This window comes from Alosa sapidissima, chromosome 18 (genome assembly GCF_018492685.1).
Source record: "Alosa sapidissima isolate fAloSap1 chromosome 18, fAloSap1.pri, whole genome shotgun sequence".
NCBI classification, from domain to species: domain Eukaryota; kingdom Metazoa; phylum Chordata; class Actinopteri; order Clupeiformes; family Clupeidae; genus Alosa; species Alosa sapidissima.
Window position 1 is genome coordinate 10688624 of NC_055974.1, and position 22601 is coordinate 10711224.

The following is a 22601-nucleotide window of genomic DNA, read 5'->3' on the forward strand; positions in this document are numbered from 1 at the left end:
TGAAATCAAACTCCCAATAGACTTGCTTAAAATTGTGTTTGAAAACAAATTAGTTGAATATAATAATGTGTAGGTTTATTGTAATAGGCTGTGGTATAATTAATGTATGTCACAATTTATTAATTATTTTCCAAAAAAATCATCTTTAAGGGGTTATTTTTCATGTCCCGGAGCCCTCTAGCATTTGGGCAAATAGCATTGTACAATACCACTTGCAGAAAATGGCAGTGATGTGTGACTGTGCACTACTTAACACCGCCCTCTAGTGGGAGGGAGACCATGTTACAAGGACAGCATTTTTAAAGGGTAAACCAGAGGCTAGCTCCACAGTTTGTTTATTAACCTTTCATGTTTTTCACGTTTCACTCGAACTTTTGCATTTGGAAATTATCTGACTACAGAGGCCAGAGAGAAACACCAGGTTCCCTCTACACAACAAGCTATAGACCCTTTCAACAATAAAAACAAAAACAATGCTTGAACGTTCTATTTGGGCCCCAATCTACTTCCTCTGCATTAAGATAACATATGGAATGTTAAAAAGGAAGTCTTGTGGGGCCAACTATGATGCTCTCTTGAAAGGGTCTATTCTGTTCTTCCAGCTAAACACAAGTGGGTGTGTGTGTGTGTAGAAGGGTAAAGGTGCGTCTAGATGAGGGCCAACATGTGACCGTGCAAATATGTGCCTTGACTCACTTGCAAACTCTGTCTTTAGCTGCTCAGTTGGCCTGTAGGTGACCACTGGTGACCAATAGAAATAAAACAATAATAATAATAAGAAGAAGCGCTTAATATAATAATATTATAAGAAGCGGTTAAAGAACTAAATGTATGTTGAACAGGAATGTCTTTAGACCCCTCTTAAACGACCCAAAACTATCACAGAAACGGAGAGCACTGGGCAACTCATTCCACTAACATGGAACCACTGAGGAAAAGTGTCTTGAATTAGACCTAGCGTTTATGACTGGTCGACACAACAGACGCTCATCAGAAGACCGCAGTGGGCGGTTGGGGATGTACGTTTTGATTATTGAATTAAAATAACTAGGAGCAGATCCAGTCAGTGTCCTATAGGCTAAAGTGAGAGATTAAATTTAATTCTGGCTACTATAGGGAACCAATAGAGAGTAACTAGGAGAGGAGTTACATGTGTCCTCTTTGGCTGATTGAAGACCAGGCGTGCTCCAGCATTCTGAATCAACTGTAATGATCTTATTACACAAGCGGGTAAGCCAGCTAATAGTGAATTACAATAGTCCAGCTTGGAGATGACCATGGTCTGAACATAAAGTTGTGTGGAATCTTATGTCAGATAAGGTCTGATCTTCCCAATGTTGTAAAGCATAAACCAACATGATTTTGCAATACAGTGAGTCAAGTTGAGTCAAGCTGGATGTTAATCTGTTGGGGAATAGCTGCAATAATTATATAGTAAGTGATGGAAATTCAGGTTTTTTGTCAGGGAAAGTCAGGGAAAAGTCATGGAATTTAACATTTGACTTAGAGTAGGAACCTTGTAAAGAATATCTGGGTTCATTGAATTCAACAGTTTTAGAACCTTATATAGTTGCAGAACAGAATCTTTTGTTAGAATGTTTAAAACTCCCCTGCTGAAGAGTTAAATAGCTTTGTTCTATAACAGAGCAAAGAAATAAGATCTCCTCTTTATGTTGGGTCGTCAGGTTAATACTTTATTCATATGATTGTAGCATGGAGACAGAGAAAGAGATAGGGAGCGACAGAGAACGAGAGATAAAGAGGAGAAAAACCAATGAGAGGAGTAATATTAAAAAAATAAAGTTGTGGACTTGTTTGGGTGTTTTGTGGCTACAAGCCTTTGCATTAAATAATAACACAAAGTCATCAAAAACACATACTTTTTAAAGCCCTACAGTGCAGGCTTCTAAAACTATGGCACAGTATCACATTAACATGTATACGAAACTTGACAACTTAGCCACATTCATCTAACTAAAGTCAATCTCTTTGCGTGTTCAGAGTGTCAGCACTCTTGTTTGATACCTCAAGTTACCCCAACTCTGCAGGCAATCATGTTCAGTGGGGCCATACATAAATATCATTACCAGAACAAGACGTAAAAAGAATCAGTAAAGCACAGACTACCATATCACAAAATCCCGTCTGAACTTTTTGAACTGGCAGGTTCTCTGTTCTCTGTCAGATACTTGTGAATGTAACATGGCAAAAAATATGGTATGGGAATGATTTCAGAATAAATTGTAAAACTGATTTTTTTTTTGGCCAAACAAATGGATTCATGATACATATCTCTGTATTTTTCTGTAGTTTATTTTTGTTTTGTTGTTTGTTTATCTCATGAGAGTAAAGGGATTGAGGGAGGTAGGGAAGGCCTTTTCAAAGCAACGCAAAACAAATAAGGACCTACCAAAAACAGGGCAAACCCCAAAGGGATATGGTGATTGTTTTGGTTTTTCTTTTATTCTCCACTGACTCACTCACTCACTCACTCACTCACACACACACACACACACACACACACACACTCACTCACTCACTCACTCACACACACACACACACACACACACACACACACACACACACACACACACACACACACAAAAGGCTTGTAACCACACCCAAGCAAACCCACGTCGGCCTCTACAATTGGTCAGGCTGTGCTTTGTACCCTCCGGAAACGAACAGTGTTGCGGTTTCATCGCTCGCTTTCAAACGCACTCACACTTCAAAGGCAAGCTGTAAAATGTTTTGGAAATGGCCAGGAGAGGGGGAAATGGGGTGAGGAGGGCAGTAGAGGTGCGGGAGGAGAGAGGGATGGAAGGAGGGAGGAAGGGAGGAAGAGGGGGCGGCCTAGAATTGGACAGCTTCCATACTGATTCAGGCAAAAAAAAGTGGCAGCTGTTCTTTTTTTTGGTATTTAGATTTAAAATATATAAAAAGTTGAGGGTGGGCGATAAAGGGATGTGGTGCAAAGTGATCAAGTGATGAAGAAAAAAAAGTAGTAGTTTGAAGTTTCAGGGGAAAAGAAGAGCTGAGACTGTGTTGACAATAGCAGAGGAGATGCTGTAGGCAAGTGCTGCTCATGCGTTGTGAATATTGAACCCAAGTTTCTTGTCATGTTGCTAAGACTACTGTAGATATACCAAGACTTCATAATGGTTCATTACATGTTATTTTTTTTTCAAGTCAGAAAACAGATTCTATTCCATCTACCATAGTGTTTTCTCTTATGATCTTCATCAACCTCAGGACTAAAATTACATTCATATTTATGTATACTCAAAAACCCTTTTCGCAGAATCCTTGTCCTTCTACCAAAAGGGGTTAAAAATTAAACAAAAACAAAACAAATTATCTGGTATAAAAATCACAGAGAGATATACATAACAGAAAAAAACTCCCAGCAGGCATCTAGGGGGAACTCCAGTACAATGGACTCTAAGCCCAACCCCTACTGAGACACTGTCAGGATCGACTGACGTCATCCCTGTTGTCCCCGCCATGGCGCAGCAGAGGGGAAGAGAGGAGCTGCTAATGGCTAACGGAAGCGCAGTCTGGGACATGGCAGAATTCTCTAGAACATCTCTGCCACTTACAGACTGGGTCAGGTTAGACTTAAAGGAGCTCTCCCTGTTAGCCCTCAAGAATAGAGGAAGGGGGAGATCAGTCCATCTATTGTCACATTTTCCTTTTTTTTTTTTGGATTTCAGGAAAACTCTTATAATGACACCCATGGCAGGTACCTTTATCTGTCCATCTTTCTGACTGTCCCTTGCTTTCTCCCTCGTTTCCTCTGCCTAAATGCTCTCAGACTCAGCCAAGTCAAAAAAGAGTGTGTCTTTGGTTGGACACCAGGGGGAGCAGGGGAACGGAAGGCCACTAACTATAAGGTCAATATTTGTGTAGGCTAATTATTTATGCCATTAAAATCCACAGAAATGAGATGAATAGTAAGAAGACTAGAAGTACCGGAACCAGGTAGTCTAACTGCTCTAACTCTTGGTTATTGGCCAGTTTGTATATAATACATGTTCAAGATAGTGAAGCCTGAAGCTGCATACTGTTTTCTTGTAACCTATAAGAGTAGGATGAAAGATTGATCCAGATTTTTGTGGTATGCTGAAAAAAGGCCTCAGTCAACATAGATTTGTGTCCCCTGGCCACCGAGGTTTTTGTTAGTGTTTTAGAGGCATCAGTTATTGACAATCAGGCACAGACTTACTTTCAGCCTTCAGTTGCTCTGTAAAGCCTGACAGTGGAAGGGTACCATCTAATGTACACACTTAAAAAGACCTACGAGAGGCAAATCCATCTAGCATAGGAATGATATGACGTGCATACCTCAGATCTCTATGGAATGGATCAAGACCTACATAGCTGAGAATAGCCACATATGTTAATAGGCACACACATGCGCGTGCAAATCTATGCACACAGGCGCACGCACACAAACAAACACACACACATACATACGTACACTACACACACACCCTCTGGTACAACCACATCCACTCATCATAGTTTTGCTATCTGACCCTATTTATGCAGAATGACATAACCAGCTTATCCCTTTCCTTTCGTAATACATTTAGCCTGCATTTGAGGTGTTCATATCATTATCATCATTATTATTATTCATTATATCAATATGATTATAATTATTCGGCTACAGTGGGAAGCATACTGAACTAAACTGTCGCAAAACACACACCCTGTTAGCTGTTATATTCTTATTATATCATAGTTATTAACAGAAGGAGTCTGAGAAGACAAACAATCAAGCTCTACAGTTACTACAGAAAGATGTGACTAAAGGAGTGGTGTGCAGGAGGCACATCTGACCAGGAGGAGAGAGGATGGGAGGAAGAGCAAGACTTTCTGTCTTTCCCTTCTCATGCCTCCTCTTCAACTTTCACTGCCCTTCCAAAAGACCTATTCGTCCCTTTACCCCCTTTCTCTAAAATTTCCTACGTCTCATGACTACTTTTACAAAAAGAGAGGCAAGGACTGTCAAGTGCTGTTAGTTTTACCAAAGAGCAACAAAATAACAAAGCAAAAAACATAACAGTAAGTCCTCTGCCAAAAGGCTTGGTCTTCTGGTTTTATTTCTTTAAATATTCCTTTAGAGATGCAGACTCTAGAATGTTCTCCTATGGGTTGGCACTGTCCCTCTTTTTGCCGCTGCCGCTGCTGCCCCCATAGAGGCTGGGGTTCGCCATCAAGGTATGTGGCGCGATGCCCGCGTAAGGAGCAGTGGCCGCGGCATAGTTGAAGAGAGCAGGCAGAAAGGGCAGGGGCTCAGCCTTGTCCCCAGATGCCCCCATCATGTTCAAGGCCATCGGCAGGGTGGCTAGATTGTAGGGGTAGGCTAGCAGCTGCGGGGCACACAGTAGAGGGTATGGGTCGCGGTAGAAGGGCAGTTTGGCCAAATCTCCTGGAGCAACCATCTTGCCCAGTGACGCAAAGGGAAGGGGCCCGGCAGGGTAAGACATGAGAAAGTTGTCCTCTTGTTTTTTCCCAGTGCGAAAGCCTCCGGGCATAATCAAGGGCAAAGGGAAGTCCTGGATGGGGTAGCCTCTGTTCTCCCTTTGGGGCTCCCCAGGAATGCTGGAGGGAGTGCTTTCCCGCTTCTCCTCAGACACCCTGGGGAGCAGCAGAGCGTGGGCCGAGGGGCGCTCGCTGCCCCCCGCCGAACTTGTTGGCAATATGAGCCCCTGCCGGCCAAGCCGGCGGGACTGCTGCGCCTCCTGTTTCGCCCGAGCCAGATCTGCCGCGCTTGGGGAATGCCGGGGTGACTTTGAACGCCTATGCAAAGGGTGGCTTGTAGTGGTTTGAACGACGGAGCATTTTGGAGATGGCGCCGGGCTCACTGGCTCCTCTTTGGGCACCAGTAGAGTCATCTCCTGCTCCCTGTGCTGTTGTTCCATCTGGAAGTTGGACAGCCCAACAGTGTGTTTCACCCTTTCCCTCTCTCTCTCCCTTTCCCTCTCCTCTCTCTCCCTCTCCCTCTCTCTCTCCCGTTCCCTCTCCCACTTCCTCTCTCTCTCCCTCTCTCTCTCCCTCTCTCTCTCCCTCTCTCTCTCCCTGGCCAGGATGGTTGGCATGGTAAGGTCCTGTGCTTCGCTGTCGCAAGGACTGCAGGACAAGGCAGGGACCCTGAGATCCTGGGCCTCTTGTGCATTGTTAAAAACCATAAGAGGTCCCCTTTTACCCTGTTTCTCTGAATCTAAGGAGCTCTCACGCTCTACATTTGCCAGCCTGCTGGGGTCTGTTGTCAGGTGTATGGCTAAAGCATTGTCAGCTTTTACCTGGGGTTTAGCTGGCATGACAGAATAGCAACTATTTGGCCTCTCTGTCAGTCTCTGTGCAGGACTGCGTATCCTCTGATCAATGCAAAGGGTGTCCAGGCTTTTCTTTTCAGGTGTTCGGTAGTCTAAACACTCTGCTCCATTTAGGACCAAAACACTGTGCAGATTGGGTGATGACAAAAACCTATGGCCATCTGCTGCGGAGTTGGGGAGGCTGTCTGGGGTGGCTGGCTTTGTACATTGTGGAATCTGAGAGGGGCTTTGTACACTCTGCTGCGGGCTTTGTACTGTGGGACTTCTGTCGATGGTCACCGCCTCTGGGACATCAGAGGCCTCTGGCATTTGCTTCTCTACTTGGGCCTCACAAGGTTGGCTCAGACTAGACGACTTAACACATTCAGCGAACACCTGCTTCTGCTCTTGTGGTGTAGTTAATGTAGTGTAGTTAATGACTGGCGTTGCCTGCACATGGTCACTGTTGGTCTCTTGTGGCTCGCTCTGAGACCGATCTGCCAGTTTTGGGCTCACACTGAGCATGCTCAGTTGGGCCTCCGCTGCCATGGCTGGGCTGCTTAACTCATGCCTCCTGAGGTGGCGACTCAGTGCTGTGGCTGTCTTGCACACCTTGTTGCAATGCGAACAGATGTTCCTGGTGAAAGGTTTCCTGCCTACTCGAGTTGGACTATCCTTCTCTGTGATGTCTCTAGCCTGGTCGCTGCTGGCATCTGTCTCCATTGCCTCATGCTTGTCTGCAGGGGGGCTCTTGAGACATGGTTTGGGGTGCTGGGTCTTCTGATGCTCCTCCAGCTTGGACTGGGAGGGAAATGAAGCCTGACACAGCATGCACACAAACTCCATCAAATGTGTCAGCTCGTGCTTGTCTCGCTTTCTCACGCTGGAGAACCACCGGCCACAAGTGCCACACTCTGCTGCCGTGCCTCCCACTGACCAGCTCCGGTCCTGTTTGTCAGTGGATGATGGCTTTGAGGTTTCCAGGAAGGGCTTTGAGTCGGAGGAAGGCAACTCGGGTGTTGGCAGGCTCTGTTCTTCCTCTACAGTGTCTTTATCCTCTTTCAAAGGACCAGGTGCGTCTCCATTGTTCACAACATCTTGTTGCATGATGTCGCTCTCCTCCTCCTCTGTCTTAAGTGCCTGGTCTTCCTCGTCCACCCCATCATCCTCTGGCTTTTCCAGCTCCTCCTCCTCCTCCTCTACTGGATTGTCTGTGTGGTTTGCGAGTCTCTCACCTCTCAGCGTCCGCCTCAGAGATCGCTTGTAGTGTAGCTTGCGCTGCCAGCTTTTCACCTTCTGCATGTGCGGGGCTTTGCGCTTGGGCTTGTAGGAGTAATAAGGTCTCCAGAGGTTGTCCTCTCCGTCCTGATCACTGTCCTCCTCTCGCACCTCCTGACGGAAGTAATACTCCCTCACCTTGGTCAGAGTCTTGGGGGTTTTCTTCCGAGGCTCCCCCTCCACCTCCTCCTTACTGGAGCTCCTATGGGGCCGGTGTTTGTGGCGGTGGTGATGAGTGTGCCGCAGCTCCCGCTGTTCCTCAGCTGCGGAGGCATCGCCCTTTTTGGCTTTGCTGGCTGAAAGGTCTTTGTCCCTCATGAGGTCTGTCTCAGAGATGCTCCGTTTGACAATAGCCTCTTCCCCGATACGCACAGTGATCTGGCACAGCGGTCCCGTGCCCTTAGCTTCGGACGTGGCGCCGTGGCTGGATGGCTTACTTGAGTGAGAGTCACTTTTGCTGTGCGACTTGCGCGCCTTGTGATGAGCTTTCACTGTCCCTGTTTGTTTGCTCTCAGTGATGTCTGTGGGTTCTGAGGCATTGCCCATATCCCTGTGGGTGTCTGTGTACTCCTTTTGTGCGAGTTTCTTTGTTGACCGCTGAGTTCTTACCAGCGGCTGCCCACTAGGCAGTGGGGAGGTGGAGCTGTTTGGAGGGCTTTGTGCACTACCAGTTGAGATCTGATTACTGTGAACAATTACAGAAGATGAGACCGCTGTGCCATGCACGATGACGGACGGCTTACTGTGTCCATAGGTGATGACCGAAGAAGCAGCTGTGGTCGGACTGCAGTCCCCCTTGGGAGGCTTGGGAGCCCTGCCATTGCCACCAGCCGGCCCCAGTTCGGACATATTTCCCTCTGTTCCGCTCACTGGCATGCCTGCCTGGGCAGCAGCCAGCTTGCCGACTTCATCCTGACCCAGACTCAAGCTGATGGGGAATGCATCTGGGTCAGCCTTCAGGCCCGTTGGGTGAGCATCAGCGAGGAGGGCCTGCAGTTCACCTTCACCCAGGTTGGTCGGCAGAGCACAGTCCAAAGACAGGGGATCTGGCAACAGACCGTCCACCATCGAGTGGCTGTAGGTCTTGTAGGGCCTTTTCTGGGAGCGCATGGGCAGCAGGCGGTACAGCTTGAGGCCATTGACTTTCTGCTTATAGCCTCCATTTGCTGTTTTCTCGCTGGAGATGAGGCTGGGGCTGATGCCGTGTACGGCCTTCTGGTGGGTCTTGAGGTTGTAGTAAGTGGGGAAGGCCTCCCAGCAGAAGATGCACTGGTAGCGCCGCTCCCCTGTGTGCCAGATCTCGTGCTTGGTGCGGTATTCCGCCAGGGCAAAGACTTTGTCGCAGTAGTGGCAGGGGTACTTCCGGCGCCAGGAGTGGACGTTGGAGTGCCGCTTGAGGCTGGACAGGGTCATGTAGGAGCGCTCACACACAGTGCAAAAGTATATGATGTGACCGTCCACAATCTTGGCAAAGTGATCGTCCTCAGTGATCAGCCCCTCCTCATGAGGGAATGAGACTCGGTGGCGCCCCAGAAAGCCACGTCCTTTCTTCCGGCCAGCTCCGGTCATGTGACCTGGCTCAGCCGACTCGTCCACTCCCACCTCTTCTCCTGCCTCCCGCTCCCCTGCCTCCTCTCCCTCGTCCATGGGCTCCTGTTTGGGCTGGATGGGGAGAGCTGGCAAGGCCTGCTTGCACATGGCCTCGTGGGACTGTAGTCTTTTGTTATGGATGAAGGCTTTGCCACAGTGGCGGCAGCTGAGGGCTCGGCTGCCGCGATGCAGCCTCATGTGGACGGTGAGGGAGGAGGCGGTGCTGAAAAGGCGGTGGCACACCCCGCACAGAAGCTCCGGCTTCAGGATCTCCTGGGAGGCATCACCAGGCAGAGAGGGAGCAGCCGGTGCAGGGGGAGGAGGAGGGGGGCTGAGGGGAGGGGGAGAAGGAGAAGGAGGGGGGTCACCCGGGCAGGCAGCATTCAGCTCCCTCCGTGGGGTCTTTCCATCGGCTTGTTTGCCTTTGGAGCTGTGGTCCATCCTCCTCTCTGACTCCCTCGCCCCCTGGCCCTGGAAGGCCTTGGTGCTCAGTTTGAAAAGGATATGTGCTGTCTCTGTCGTTGAGTGCTCTGGGTTAGTGCCATGTGGGAGGCTCCCCCCGGAGGCGTCCCCTGAACAGCCCTCCGCTGCTCCAGCGGGGGGCCTCTGAAAATGGGGATCAGGACCAGCTGCAGGAAAGGGTGGTGTGGATTTAGAGTCCTTCCTGACTGATGCAGAGAGATCAATGAGAGAGGAAGAGGAGGAGAAAGAAGCAGAGGAGCGGGGAGCGGCTGGCAAGTTGTTGTGTTTTACTGGCGTACGGGGCAGCTGCTTGTCCGTGAGGGAATCCATTTTCCTCATGCCCTCTGCCAGGCTTGTGTCATGCCCCGTAACAGAGGTTGGGGAAAGAGGAATGGGGCAGTGGTTTTGTGCCATGGGGACTGGCAACCCAGCGCTGAGGGGAAAGCGGAGAGATATTTTTGTCGTTTGTCCGACATCTGCCCGGTTGCTCTCCTCCCCCATCCTATTCCCTTTCAGTTTTTTGCTTTTCATTTGCTCACGCTCCTCAATCCTCAATCTGAAAAGGCCAAAAGGCACCACCAGGCTGCAGTCAGATGCCTGGCAACTCTGGGGTCTCGCTGGGAGATGCGAGACACGTAATTGTGGTCCGGCAGGCCGTACAGCGCCCCAGACGGGAGGCAGGAGGGCACCACCACTCTCTCTGTCCCAGGAGTGGTGATGGATGAAAAGGAAGTATCCAAGGTAGTGCTGGTGCCAAGGGAAGACGATAGACGGTGGTGGTACAAGCGGCAGCTAGAATGCTCCGTTGGGCGTGGAAGTCTGTGTTGTCAGCGGCGACGAGTGTGACTTCAAATGGCAGGCTGAGGTCGTCCGAGTGCCCCTGATTCAGCTCAGAGAGAAGCCTGCTGGGATGATGGGGGTTCCATAGCTCCACCTGGGACACCATGGCCCTACCCCCAAACCTAAAAAGGATAAGAAGATAAAAGGATTAACGCGGGCGAAGAAAAACACAGAAACAGAAAGTGCTTCAAGGTCATATTAAGAAGGCATTTGAGCACAGTGACAGTGACTATGATCTAAATATGTTATGCTGGCAAAATTCTCTGCCCATAAAACAGGGCACAAGACCGTGCCGAAATAGACAGAGCAGAAAATGGGGGAAAGATCTATGCTAATCGCACACAGGCACTTGCTCAGTTGGGGCATTGGGTGAGGGGGCAGAGATAGGGGAAAGGAGCATGGTGTTTGCATTTTGGCATAGACAGGACTTGCATAAGGAATCTGATGGTGCGGAGCACTGCTCCAGTGTGATCACGAAAATCCGGAAGTAGAGACCTAGACATATAGGATCCGATTTGTAAACGAATCAACAAAACGGTTGTTTACTGTGGTGCGGTTTGGATTTTGGAATATTTGTATTTTTTGTATATATATTTGTTTGTATTTTTTAAGCTTGTTAGGAACCCACACGATAACCTTAGGTGTGCGTGTGTACATGTGTGTGGTAGGAGGAGGATTAGGTGTGTGGCGTTTCTGTGTGTGTGTATGTGTGAAGGGGGGGGGGGGGGGGGGTTGTTTTTCCATTCTGTGCATCCGGTTGTCTCTGTCGCAGTGAGGCCTGAGAGAATGAGCAATGGCGATTTCCATTACAACGTAGAGTGAAAATGCTGCGGACATTTGTGCAAGAATCCCTCGCTGCACGCACACGCTACTCTAAAGCCACCCCTATATAATGGCATCTTATTGTGATTTTTTTCCAAATATACCTATTTTTAAAACAGTCTAATCAGCCCAGGTTTATGGCACTAACGATGCAACCATAGAAAAAATTCCCCAGTCATGCTTTTCTGCCTGCATTTTCTGTCAGGCACAGAGGCAGGCAGGCAGGCCTCTGTAAAATTCCACAAGCGGCCCTGAACACACAGAAACTAGGTCAGCACTGTTATTGCAGAGGAGAGAGGAGGGAGAGAGAGAGAGAGAGAGAGAGAGAGGGGAAGAGAGGGCAAGTGAGAGAGCGAACACGCAAGAGAGGGAAAGAAGCAGAGAGAGAGAGGGAGAGTGAAAAAGGGCGAGAGAGCGAGCCAGCCTCCAAACAGGAACACACAGACACACTGGCAGAACACACTCTCAAACATGCAAAGGTTTTTGCCTGTAAACAACCTCCTCAAGTCGACAGGTTACTAGGAACCTACTGATGCTGGGAAGCAAGCACTAAAGGCAGAAAAGGAAGCAGAGGGGACAACAGAGATGATCAGAGGTGTCTTTAACAAGCCTGAAGAAGTAGGTCCATCTAAAAAATCCAGTCATTCGGTGTGTACAAAAAAAACAAATCCACCAGATCCATCCAATCAGCAATGAGCTCTTATGTTGACAGTGACACGCTTCCATTTGGAGCCAAGGGAAACACACAGGAAGAAAAGAGGCTATTGACAAAGGTGCGGATATCCCAGACAAATTAGCAGGAAGTTCATGCTAATGAGAGGGCCGTCTGTGTGTGTGCCATGCTGCCCAAACATATGGCGAGATTTACACTGGCCCTGTCGTGCACCTGTTGTGATCTAAATGGCAGTCAGTCGGGGAGATAACCAGACACGACGAGGGCTAAAAATGTCACGATTTCATCTGGTGTTTGCGTCGCTGACGGGAAAATGCGTCTGCCACCCCCGCACTCATCTCCACGCCTCGTGTTTCTGTCTGTCTGTGTGTGTGTGTGTGTGTGTGTGTGTGCATGTGTGACGCATGCACTGCTTCTCTACAAACAGTTCTCCACACAACAGGCTGGCCAAGCGTGACAGAGGCTTCAACCCCCCCCCCCCCCCCCAATCTCTCTGTGCCCCCCCCCCCCCACACACACACACACACACAACCCTCCCACACACCCCTCAACCCCACCCGATACAGAAATGCTCCCCCCTTTCTCCCCTCAACTCTTCCACACACACACACCCATCTAAGCCCCAGCATGGCGAATCCCTAACTAACCCCCCCAACCCCCACCCACCCCCACACCCAAAAAATAACGAGGGCCAGTCCACATCCATCAGAGCTTTGGGGACTCCTGTAAAGTAAAATGAGGGGAAACGAGAATTTGGTGGTCTGCTTCTTGATGATTCACAGGCAAAGAGGAAGACAGCATTTAACAACAAATATCATAAATAAACAAATGAAACACATGCAGGGTGAGGTTTCGGAGCGATGCAAACAGATGCACAAGACCTTGTGATTTTAAGTGAGAGAAAGAGAATGGAAAGTTTAGTTTTTAAAAAAATTGCTGCTTCCCTCCTCAACAGCAGCAGCAACAACAACACACACGCACACACACAAAAACACATACACACAAAAAAAAAACACACATGGCTGGAATCCAACCAAAAACAGGGTCTCGTTCTCACACAGCGGTTGCACTTCACAACATACAATGTTCTGGTCGTTCCCCAGTGGTTTTGAGGTGAAACGAGAGAAGTGTGTGTGGGCACTCGCATGGGGTTAATGGGCTAAAGTTTCACGCTGCCCCAACAACAGGGCACCACCAGGGGTGCGGGTCTGGACGAAAGAGACGGAGAGGTGAGAGCCCCTGCCTGTTTCCATGTGGGCAGCCCAGGGGCGCCTGCCTTCAAGGCAAGGGGTTGGGCTCCACACACACACACACACACAAAAAAAGGTGGGGATGGATGTGGGCTGGTCACTTATGAGAGGCCTGAACTCTACACAACCCCCCGGCCAGAGAACACGACTGAAGCAGGGGCCAGCCAGCTGAGATCAGCGCTGGGGACCTGGAAAAGGGGAGGGAGATGGATGAAGAGAGAGTTGGGCTTCAGGAAGATAGACAAGAGGACAGAGAGGAGGGGAGTTGGGTGGTTAAGGCTGGTTTGTTTGTGTGTGTGTGTGCGTGTCTGTCTGTATAGAGGGGAGGGTTTACGTCATGGTAACTTACTAACTAAACACAACTCCTCCATGTATGGATTTCATGGTTTCCTTGTCTCTTAGAACCTACGCAGCATATCTCTGTGACTTTTTCCTCTGGCAAAACTGTGGTACTGCTGCGATTTTACATGCCAGTCGGAGCTCCAGTAAGCCTCCCCCATGTCAAATGCGTTGCTTTCCATGGTCTGTTAGGTTTCAACTCAGCAAGTAATTCCCATAATTCTGTCGCTGTAATGGAATCATGGGAAGAGTCTGTGAGAGGGTAGAACACAGAAGAGGAGCGAAAAGAGGGGGGGGGAGTATTCAGGGAAAGTGGGAATGGTATCCTGATGGTGACCCCGCTGGAAGTCATTTCCCCCCAAATCATTCCCAATGTGGCTTCGGCAACCTGGCCTAAGTACTGTGGTCTCACTGGATGGCACAGAATGCAGTTAACTATTTCTTACATAAAAATTGGCCAGTACATCTGGTCAGACTTTTTTGCCATGCATCAACCGGAGCAGATGGCACATGGGGGGAAATGGCACAGGCTGGTGTGTCCTGTGTCGGCTACCCCTTGTGGGATACCAGTGGAGCACTTACAGGCAGAGTGAAACTACTTTGAGGAAAACGCACGGCTTTTCCCTCAACGACCAGCCTTGCCGTAACTTGACCTCTGACCCTTTCACTGGCAGGCATCATTTAGGCTGATTTTCTCTCGTGTCGAGAATGAGAGCTCACCACAGCAGGCGAGAGGAATGTTAGGTTTGGTGAAGCGTGTTTTTTTTTTTCTTCTTCTGAGAGACCTGATTATAAAACAGAGAAGCAGGAACGCAAGTGCAAGGGGCTAAGGAAATAGCAATAGGGCTGCGTGACGTCAGTATGCCTTCCAAGGTTTAGCAACAACACCTCCCCACTCCACTAACCCCCACCATCGCCACCACCTCCACCGAGCCCAACCAAAAGAAAAGCAAAACATATGAAGGATATTCCTAATGACGCAGCAGCCTCTGAAGAAACAGGATAAAAACCCGGAAAAAAGACCTCACTCTAAAGACTCTCGAGCTGCAACAAACAAGTATGTGCAGGTCTGATGTGCAACCTGCCGCTGTCTTATTGTGATGATAAGTTGATTGAAATTGACCCGTTTGAGGCCGAGCAAAACCAACAACAAAAAAAAAGATTCCCCAAAATACAAAACCCACGTCATTTCTAATGTCTCTTATGACGTGCGCCACATCTCGATCCGGAGTGGCTCGGATCAGCGTGGAGGTGTCCGTATTTTTAAAAAAGAATGACAAAGAAGTTTCTGCGTATTTTGCCAGAATTACTGTGCGAGTCATCGGCCCTGAAAAAAGAACTGCGTGATTCGCCAGCGAGACAGGAGAGGATAAGGGAGACAGGCCCTCATTAGCACACACACGCACACACAGGCATATACACGCATAAGCTGATACACACACACACACACACTCACATACATACACACATGCTAACAAAAACAACAACAGCAGCAGCAGTACTTCAGTGATAGGGTAAGCAAGAAACCTAGCAGGGAAAGAGAGAAGACAATCAAATCTGCTAACAGCTCCCTCTACTCACTCTCTTTCTCGGCTAGGCAAGCACACAACAAGACAACGTACCTCGAAAAACCTCCTGCTGCATCTCGGCTGCGATGTGTTCTCTCTCTCTCTCTCCCCCTCTCTCTCGCTCTCCCTCTCTCTCTTTCGCTCACTCGCTCACCCTTTTTCTGTGTGCGCCGGACTGCGTGTGTGTGTGTGTGAGAGAGAGAGAGCACAGGGAGAAACGCGCACACGCATACACACACACTCACACACACAGGCAAGCAGTGTGTAGAGACAGAGGGCAGGAACGACTCTCACACTCTGACTCTCTCTCCCTCTATCCCCCCTCCTCTTTCCCCTTCTCTCTCTCTCTCTCTCTCGCGTTGCCTCTCTCGCCTGCTCTCGTCTCTCTCTCTCCCTCTATCGCCTGCTCCTGCTCTCTCCCTCTTTCTCACTTCAGTTTGCCGCTGACACATGATTCTGGGTGCTTTTTCTACTTTTTTCTGGCAAGTGAATTTTTTTTTATCAACGACCCCCCCTTGCCCCCACACACACACCCACCACCACCCTCCCCAACTCTATTCTGATTCCAATCCTCTTTTTATTTGGAAGTATTGTTCTTCACAAACACACACACAGTCTGTCTCACACACAGACACACACATACACGCACACACTACTTTATATACACAAAGCCTGGCGATAGAGAAGGAAAGAGAGGGAGTAGGAGGGAGGGAGGGGGAGCGAGAGGACGCCATTTAAGCAGTTTGTTACGAGCACTGCCAGTCCCCAAAATGGCTGAAAACAAACAGGAGCTGTGCCAACATAAAAAAAGCTTGGGCACTGGGAGACACAGAAAGAGAGAGGAGATAAAGGCAGAGGGGAAGAGAGCGCAGGAGAGAGCGAACGAGCAAGAGAGAGACAGAGACAGACAGACAGACAGAGTCCAGTGTGTGTGAGACTACCGACAGACAATACCAGGGTGGAAGCACTACACTTTAAATAAGTGAAGTTGAAAGGACTCGAGGACGAGATCAAAGCGGCTGAGAGCGAGAGAGAGAGAGGGCCAGGGACAACGAGGTTGGGGTCATGTCTCCAGCCTCTGACTCACACTATTGACTCGAGCCTGGCTGAGCCTCTGGATGGGACAGGTCAGCTATGGTATGGACCCTTTCAAGAGAGTTCCATTATCAGCATCATAGTTGGCCCCACAAGACTTCCGTTTTAACATTCCATATGTTATCTTAATGCAGAGGAAGTAGATTGGGGCCCAAATAGAACGTTCAAGCATTGTTTTTGTTTACCTTGTTGAAAGGGTCCATAGCCATGGATTCACAGGACCCTGCCTCTGGCCTTGTATGGTACTTACATGGTCCCCTTCAGCCTCTGATAGCCAAGCCTGGGCTAATGGAGCAGCCCTGCTGTCCTTTAGTGCCATGCCATGACTGGATGTGGCTCATGTGCATTCTTGGCTACAGACCGCAAAAACTGAAGAGGCACTACGAAGGAGAAGATGAGAAGGAGGGCAGCAAGAGAGAAAGAGGGAGAGAGAGAGAGAGACAGAAAGAGACAGCGAGAGGAAGAGTGACCGTTGGAATATTCATAAGCCTTCTTTTTTTCTGTTCTCCATTCTTTGTGGCATTTTTGCCCCCCACCCCACCCCACCCTCAACCACCAGCACCCCCACCCATTTCACGTTCCTCTCCTGCTCTCTCTCTCTCTCTCTTTCTCTCACTCTCTCCGTCTTCCTCATTGTACACCAGCCCAGCAGACTTGTCTCCATGGGAACTGCGCCGGGATTGGGTGTTGTTCCTATGACCTCTCTGGCTTTTGGAGGAACTTTGTTGCTTTCCCCACTTTTCTTCCTCCCAGTGCACTCTTTCTCCAGAGGAGCGATGGAGTGTGTATGAGCATTAGTCCGTGATTGGACACTGACTGCATTAGTCGTCTAGCTTACACATGTTTGAATTATCCCATGGACGTAGCCAGCGACCAACTCTGTATTCCAGAGAAGTTTCAGCAACACACTCATGTACGCTCTTTCTAAAAAGATCACCACTATCCGCAATGGGGATTTAGTAATGGAAAACCATCTGCTGATCAGCAAATTATTCCCTCCAAATTTCAGTTGAGAATAATTTTCCCCCGGTCAGTAACAGACGTTACTCAAATGGTCATTATTATCCCTCCGCTCCACCCAGTTTGAAAAACGAGCGCCAGCATGAGACTTTCAAGTCAATTCCATCTTCCATCTTTTCAGTCAGTTTCTGTTTTACTGACCTTTTCTGTACATACAAAAACAAAGAAGAAAATGTTCTTCCATAGACGTGCATCAGCCTTTGGACACTTTTGCATACTACTGTTTTTTTTTTTTCTTGTTTTTTTTTTTTCTGGAACATGACATCTGGGTCAGCGGACACTTAGTGAGGCAGTGGGCCGCAGACTCACCGCAGCGTGAAAGAGGAAAAGACATGCAGGGCTGGTCAGACCAGGCCTCCTGGTGAGTATCTGGGGAAACGAGTGGAGAGAGGAGGGAGAGGTGGTGGAGCTCAGGGGGTTTGGGGCGGGTGGGTGGGTGGTGGGGGATGGGGGGCACGTTAGGGAGTGAGAGCCCAGAGGGGCAGCGGCAAGCATGAAGGAGAAACAGGTACGGTTAACAGGGTTAACTAGACCATAACGCACCGACTGCTCCAGCACCCTCCCTCTGTGACGGACATGGCGAACATGGAGGCTGCTTCCGTGTGATAAGTCACAGGAGACCGTCGACCTGCACTACTAGTCCATGTGTTACTATCGTTAGACGACAGTTGCATGTGTGACGAAACCACCAGGGACCCGCAAATGGTGTTGGCTGGCTCTAGTGGTCAACTATGGTGGTGCTTGCAGTCACGTGAGAGGAGAACTCGCACTGGGCCCTATAGTTGTAAGTAGAGAGAACAATTTGTATCATTGACATACACAAAAGCCAACGAGCGAAGCCATGTGACTCTCAATGTTTCCCCTTCACCCGCAAACAAACATATTCGACCATTCAGGATGTCGCTATGGCCTAGGCCCCAGAGAGAATACATTAGAGCATCAAATGACGGAAATGGGCAAAAGTGAAAAGAGGTCGGAGGTGATTCACGACCCCCATTGTGAAGAGGAGAGAGAGCCAAACACGCGCACGCTGGCCGGTATTATGTTGGACAGCTTGCGAAGGCGCACGGGGGGGGGAATAAACATATTGTCAATGATGGCTGTTGGAGGGAGGGAGGGTTATGTTCATTAACGATTTGAGGTCCAAAGGGTAAAGTAACTCAGCAGAGAGGACTGGGCATGTCTGAGGATAGTTTTTTTCCCCAGAAAAAGAATCTCTGTCTCTGTCGTCCATAAAGGGAAGCCTGAAGAGTATTTTCTGCAAGGGGAAAAGGACGTGAGTGAAAGAGGAGGGAAGCGGAACAAGAACTGCCAGGAGAGAGAGAGAGAGAGAGAGAGAGAGAGAGGGAGCAAGCATAGAACGGATCGGTGGAAAATCATCTGGGAGGGGTGCCTGATACGGGGGGTGGTGGCGATGATGGGGGGGGGGGGGGTGTGGAGGGGGGCTAGTTTTTCCACTGCCAGGGAAAGAACGGCTAAATCAAATTAATTAGCTTCTTCATCTCCAGGCAGCTACTCAGGCATGCTGTACTGGTGAGCCAGAGAGAAAGAAGAGAATGCAGGGGGGCTCGGGGTGGAGGGAGGGGGGGGGGTTGGAGTGAGGGTGGAGGCAGTGGTGAATGCCCTGTTGTGTATGTGCGCCATTCAGTGGAGCCGGGTGGTGGTGGTAGCAGCGGTGGAGTTGGGGAGGTGCATTTGCAGGCGGCGGTGGAGTTGGTGTCGGGGGCATAATTGTCTGATAAGAGGGAGGATTGTTTTTGCGGTATGGAACAGAGTCACAGTCACAGGCGTGTACGAGGGCCCGCGAAGGCCGCATGGCGTCCATGTATGAGCGTCTTTCGCTGTCTGCATGAGCGGGCACCGCGCGTTTCCTGTCCCTCCGCTGTCGTCATGGCTGCCATGGCTGCTGCTGCTGCTGCCGCCATCATAGTCGTCGTCGTCAACACCCCAGCCGTGCCTTTCCCATCCTGCTTCTTTAAATAGAACCCACTTCAAGGCAACGCACGAGGAGATGCATGAGCAAAAAATGGAATGAGCCGGAATAAGGAGAGGGAGAGAGAGAGAGAGAGAGATGGAACAAGGGATTCTAAAAGGGAGCCGCTGAAGATAAAATAGAGCAAGAGAAAGGTTGAGTGAGACATCTTAAAAGAGTCTTAAAATGAAATCACTTCTTTGCCAAGCAGAGAAAAATAGGCAAAAATATCCAATATTAACGTAACGTAACAGGGGAGTAAGGAAGAGAAAGACAAGCAGGCAGATGGTCAGAGACAGTGGCAGCAAGCCAGAAGGAGAAACAACCCAGGAGAAGGAAGAACTGAAAAGAAAGTACAGAAAGAGAGGGGGGCAGAAGAGTGTGTACAGGAAGGAGTCTATTCATCCAGCGTTTGGTATCCGAGTGTCTAATGAAGTAAAGAAGAGAGTGGCCAGCCTATGGCATGGACAGGTAAGATCCAGGGCCAAAATACTATCAGATGGTGGCTAAAAAGAAAGACAGAGAGAGAGAGAGAGACGAAAAAACAGACTTGGAGAGAGAATGGGACTCGGGAGTTTGGCCGAGAAGGGAGGGGAGGGAGGAAGAGAAAGGCCCTCCATGGCACTGACCAAGTCCAGACTTGGCGCTCTCCAAAGAGAGCAGAGATTAATACTAAGCCGATTGAAATGGGGAGGTGGAATCAAGTGCAATTAATTTAGCACCCTAGATTTTTTCCTTTTGAAAGAGACTCTGAACTATTCACCAAAGTAACATTATGGACTGGACAGTCTTCCTGTGTGCACAGCCTGATTGTGTGTGCATAGTATGTGTATTTCTCTGTACGTCCCAACTGCCAGTACACCTGTGTTTTTGTGAAAGTCAGATAATACATTCTGAGTCATTCCCTCACATTTGAAGGAGAACTCCTATCTAAGAACAACCTAGGGTCTATTTTTGTGTAAACTGTCGTTAATCAGAGTAGTTTTGAGCAAAACTAGAATATGCATTTACAACAAGATAGCATATATGATAACCTTAGGGGCAAGATTGCTACATCAAAGTCCATTGACAGTAGTTTAAGTGCCATTCAGTAAACATAGACTTCTTCCTAGCAAGATGGCGATGATCGGAAGAAGAAATTACTAATTAATGTACTGACGGCACAAACAGTCCTTTACCCTTTCCGTACACTTACAATGTTAAAATTACTTTGAAGAGAGGAGAAGGCTAGTGCTGGGTTGGGCTCCTCGAGGGCCCCTGATGAAGACTCTTATGAGTTGAAATGCGTAGGTGTATCCATTAGAATAAAAGATTTTTAACTTATACTTCATCTGTGTGCCTCGGATTCTTTGACTGCCTCAGAGCCTACAATATCTTACATACAGGACAGTCACATTTTGCCTTATTAAAATTATTTTGGTTTATCTGTAAGGGCCCTCTCCACAGTATCACAGAAGTATAATGACATTTTTAGCCTTGTCAGTGGCCTAAAGTAATGATTTACTTTGACATTTGCCCCAAGGTTATCACTATATGCTATTTTATTGTATTCCAGTCTTGCTCAAGACTACTCCATTTAACATAGTTTTGGTCCCCAATGAAGGTTTACACTCATCATCCAACATGAGTTCTTAGACCAGAATTGTGATTTACGTACATGATAAATGAATGAGTCTTTTCATTAGTAAATTATGTCAGATTTTGCTAAGCAAGTGCATAAAACACTGTGTAGTCTATCTAATTTTACTTCTTACATTGTTTTCATGTCTGTACAGGCATAATAACAAAATGGATTTAAAGATTTGAGATGGATTTCATTTAATCAAAAAACAAGACTTTAAAAAACAAAAGCTGAAGAATTCACACTCACAACTACAAAAACTGAATCAACTGATCAATAAATCTCCTGAGATGTGCAGGGATCCTGGGGGGGGCTTGAGCGCCGTCCTGCTGCCGCTGCGGAGAACGGCAACATCATCAAAACAAACACCAGCGGGAACAGGACATTCCCTCCACTCCTTTCCCGGCGCTGCTGGGATTCCATTCGGCTGAAGGCCTCGTTTGTTTTCCAGCGATCGCTCTGAGCAAGAGTGCCTCTGCCCTCTCAACACCCGCCCTCCCCTCTCTCATTCATTTACCTCTGAGATGGGTTTTCATTGAAAGCAGTTCGTTTTTTTTACACATGAATTCATTTCTTATGTTTTAATTATTCATGCCTCATCATGGGCTCTGTTGATTATGATATTTAAGATAGATCATATTAGGGTAAATAAACAAATTAGCAGTTTTACCATAATCTCTCCATTGCCCATTTTGCCCAATTCTTGATTGCTGTATGTGTAATAAAAGGCTTTGTTATAAGATGAACTGGAATGGAAAATAGCTCAATTTTATTTGTGGTTCTTTTCTTGTACTGTTAATGTAAATGGATGACACAAACTCGTGTGGCACTTGCATGTTCAGGCCAGAAAAACAAGAGTCAAGTGTGGCTCGAGCCCATCCGTCATCTCAAATAATGATTTTGCAATGGGATGTGACTAATACCATTATAACAGTCTCTAGATACCAAGGTCAATGCAGTTTCCCCAAGTGTTTGGATGTATGAAAGAGTACAAAGTTCAGAGGTCATAAATAGCCTGTCAACGGGACAGACACAGGAAGTGTCTGGGCACAGGGAGGGGTCATGGCCTACTGCCTGATGGTGAACAAAATACTTTGCCACTGAAATAGAACACAAGAGTTAAATTAAAACTAACAAACTCCTGTCACTAATGTTGTGCTGAGATAGCGCTTACATCTATGGTGTGCTGTGCTTGCCAGGATCCTTGTCTGATCCCCCCCCCCCCTCAAGATCTCATCTTACATATTAAAGCACTGCATAGTGGCCTAAATGACGCAGGATATGCCTATTGACCATATTACACAAGCAACACAACCCACAACCATTTCATTCCTCTGTGGTACTTACCTTTCATTGAAAACGTCCTTTTCTTAGAAGGTATCCTGGTCCCCAGAACCAAAATGGAGCCACTCATGTCTCTCCTGCAGCGACGCAAGCTATGCAGCTGGCTTTCTCTCCGCTAGTCTCCCCCTCTTTATTTCGTGTTCGCTTGATTCTGTGCTTCATACCCCCCCACCCACCCACAGCCCCCTTCCCTACGAGCCAGCTCACCGCCTGTCACACACAGGCAGGAAGACAACACCACCACCAAGAGCTCCCATGGTTAAATGAAGCCAACAGTTGCTGCCATATTAAAGCCCATACACACTGCACATTACAGCTACATTAGATGTACAAACATGTATGAATGCTCATACACCTGTCAGTTGTCCCATAGCGCAGATCTAAAAAGGTGGTGTTCATACATC

General features: G+C 48.2%; 1 protein-coding gene across 2 annotated transcripts; it reads right to left on the reverse strand.

The window, feature by feature from the left end:
- Positions 1–1667: 1667 nt before the first annotated feature.
- zbtb4 (zinc finger and BTB domain containing 4) lies at positions 1668–22298 on the reverse strand. Of its 2 annotated transcripts, none has more exons than XM_042069635.1 (2): positions 22201–22298; positions 1668–10615 (listed from the first exon to the last, which is right to left on the reverse strand). In XM_042069635.1, exon 2 carries the CDS (start codon positions 10182–10184, stop codon positions 5154–5156), a length of 5031 nt encoding a protein of 1676 aa, XP_041925569.1. In that variant the 5' UTR covers positions 10185–10615; positions 22201–22298; the 3' UTR covers positions 1668–5153. The 2 variants fall into 2 exon arrangements, with proteins under 2 accessions (XP_041925569.1, XP_041925568.1); XM_042069634.1 differs by lacking the exon at positions 22201–22298 and adding an exon at positions 15200–15490.
- Between the last annotated feature and the right edge of the window lie 303 nt (positions 22299–22601).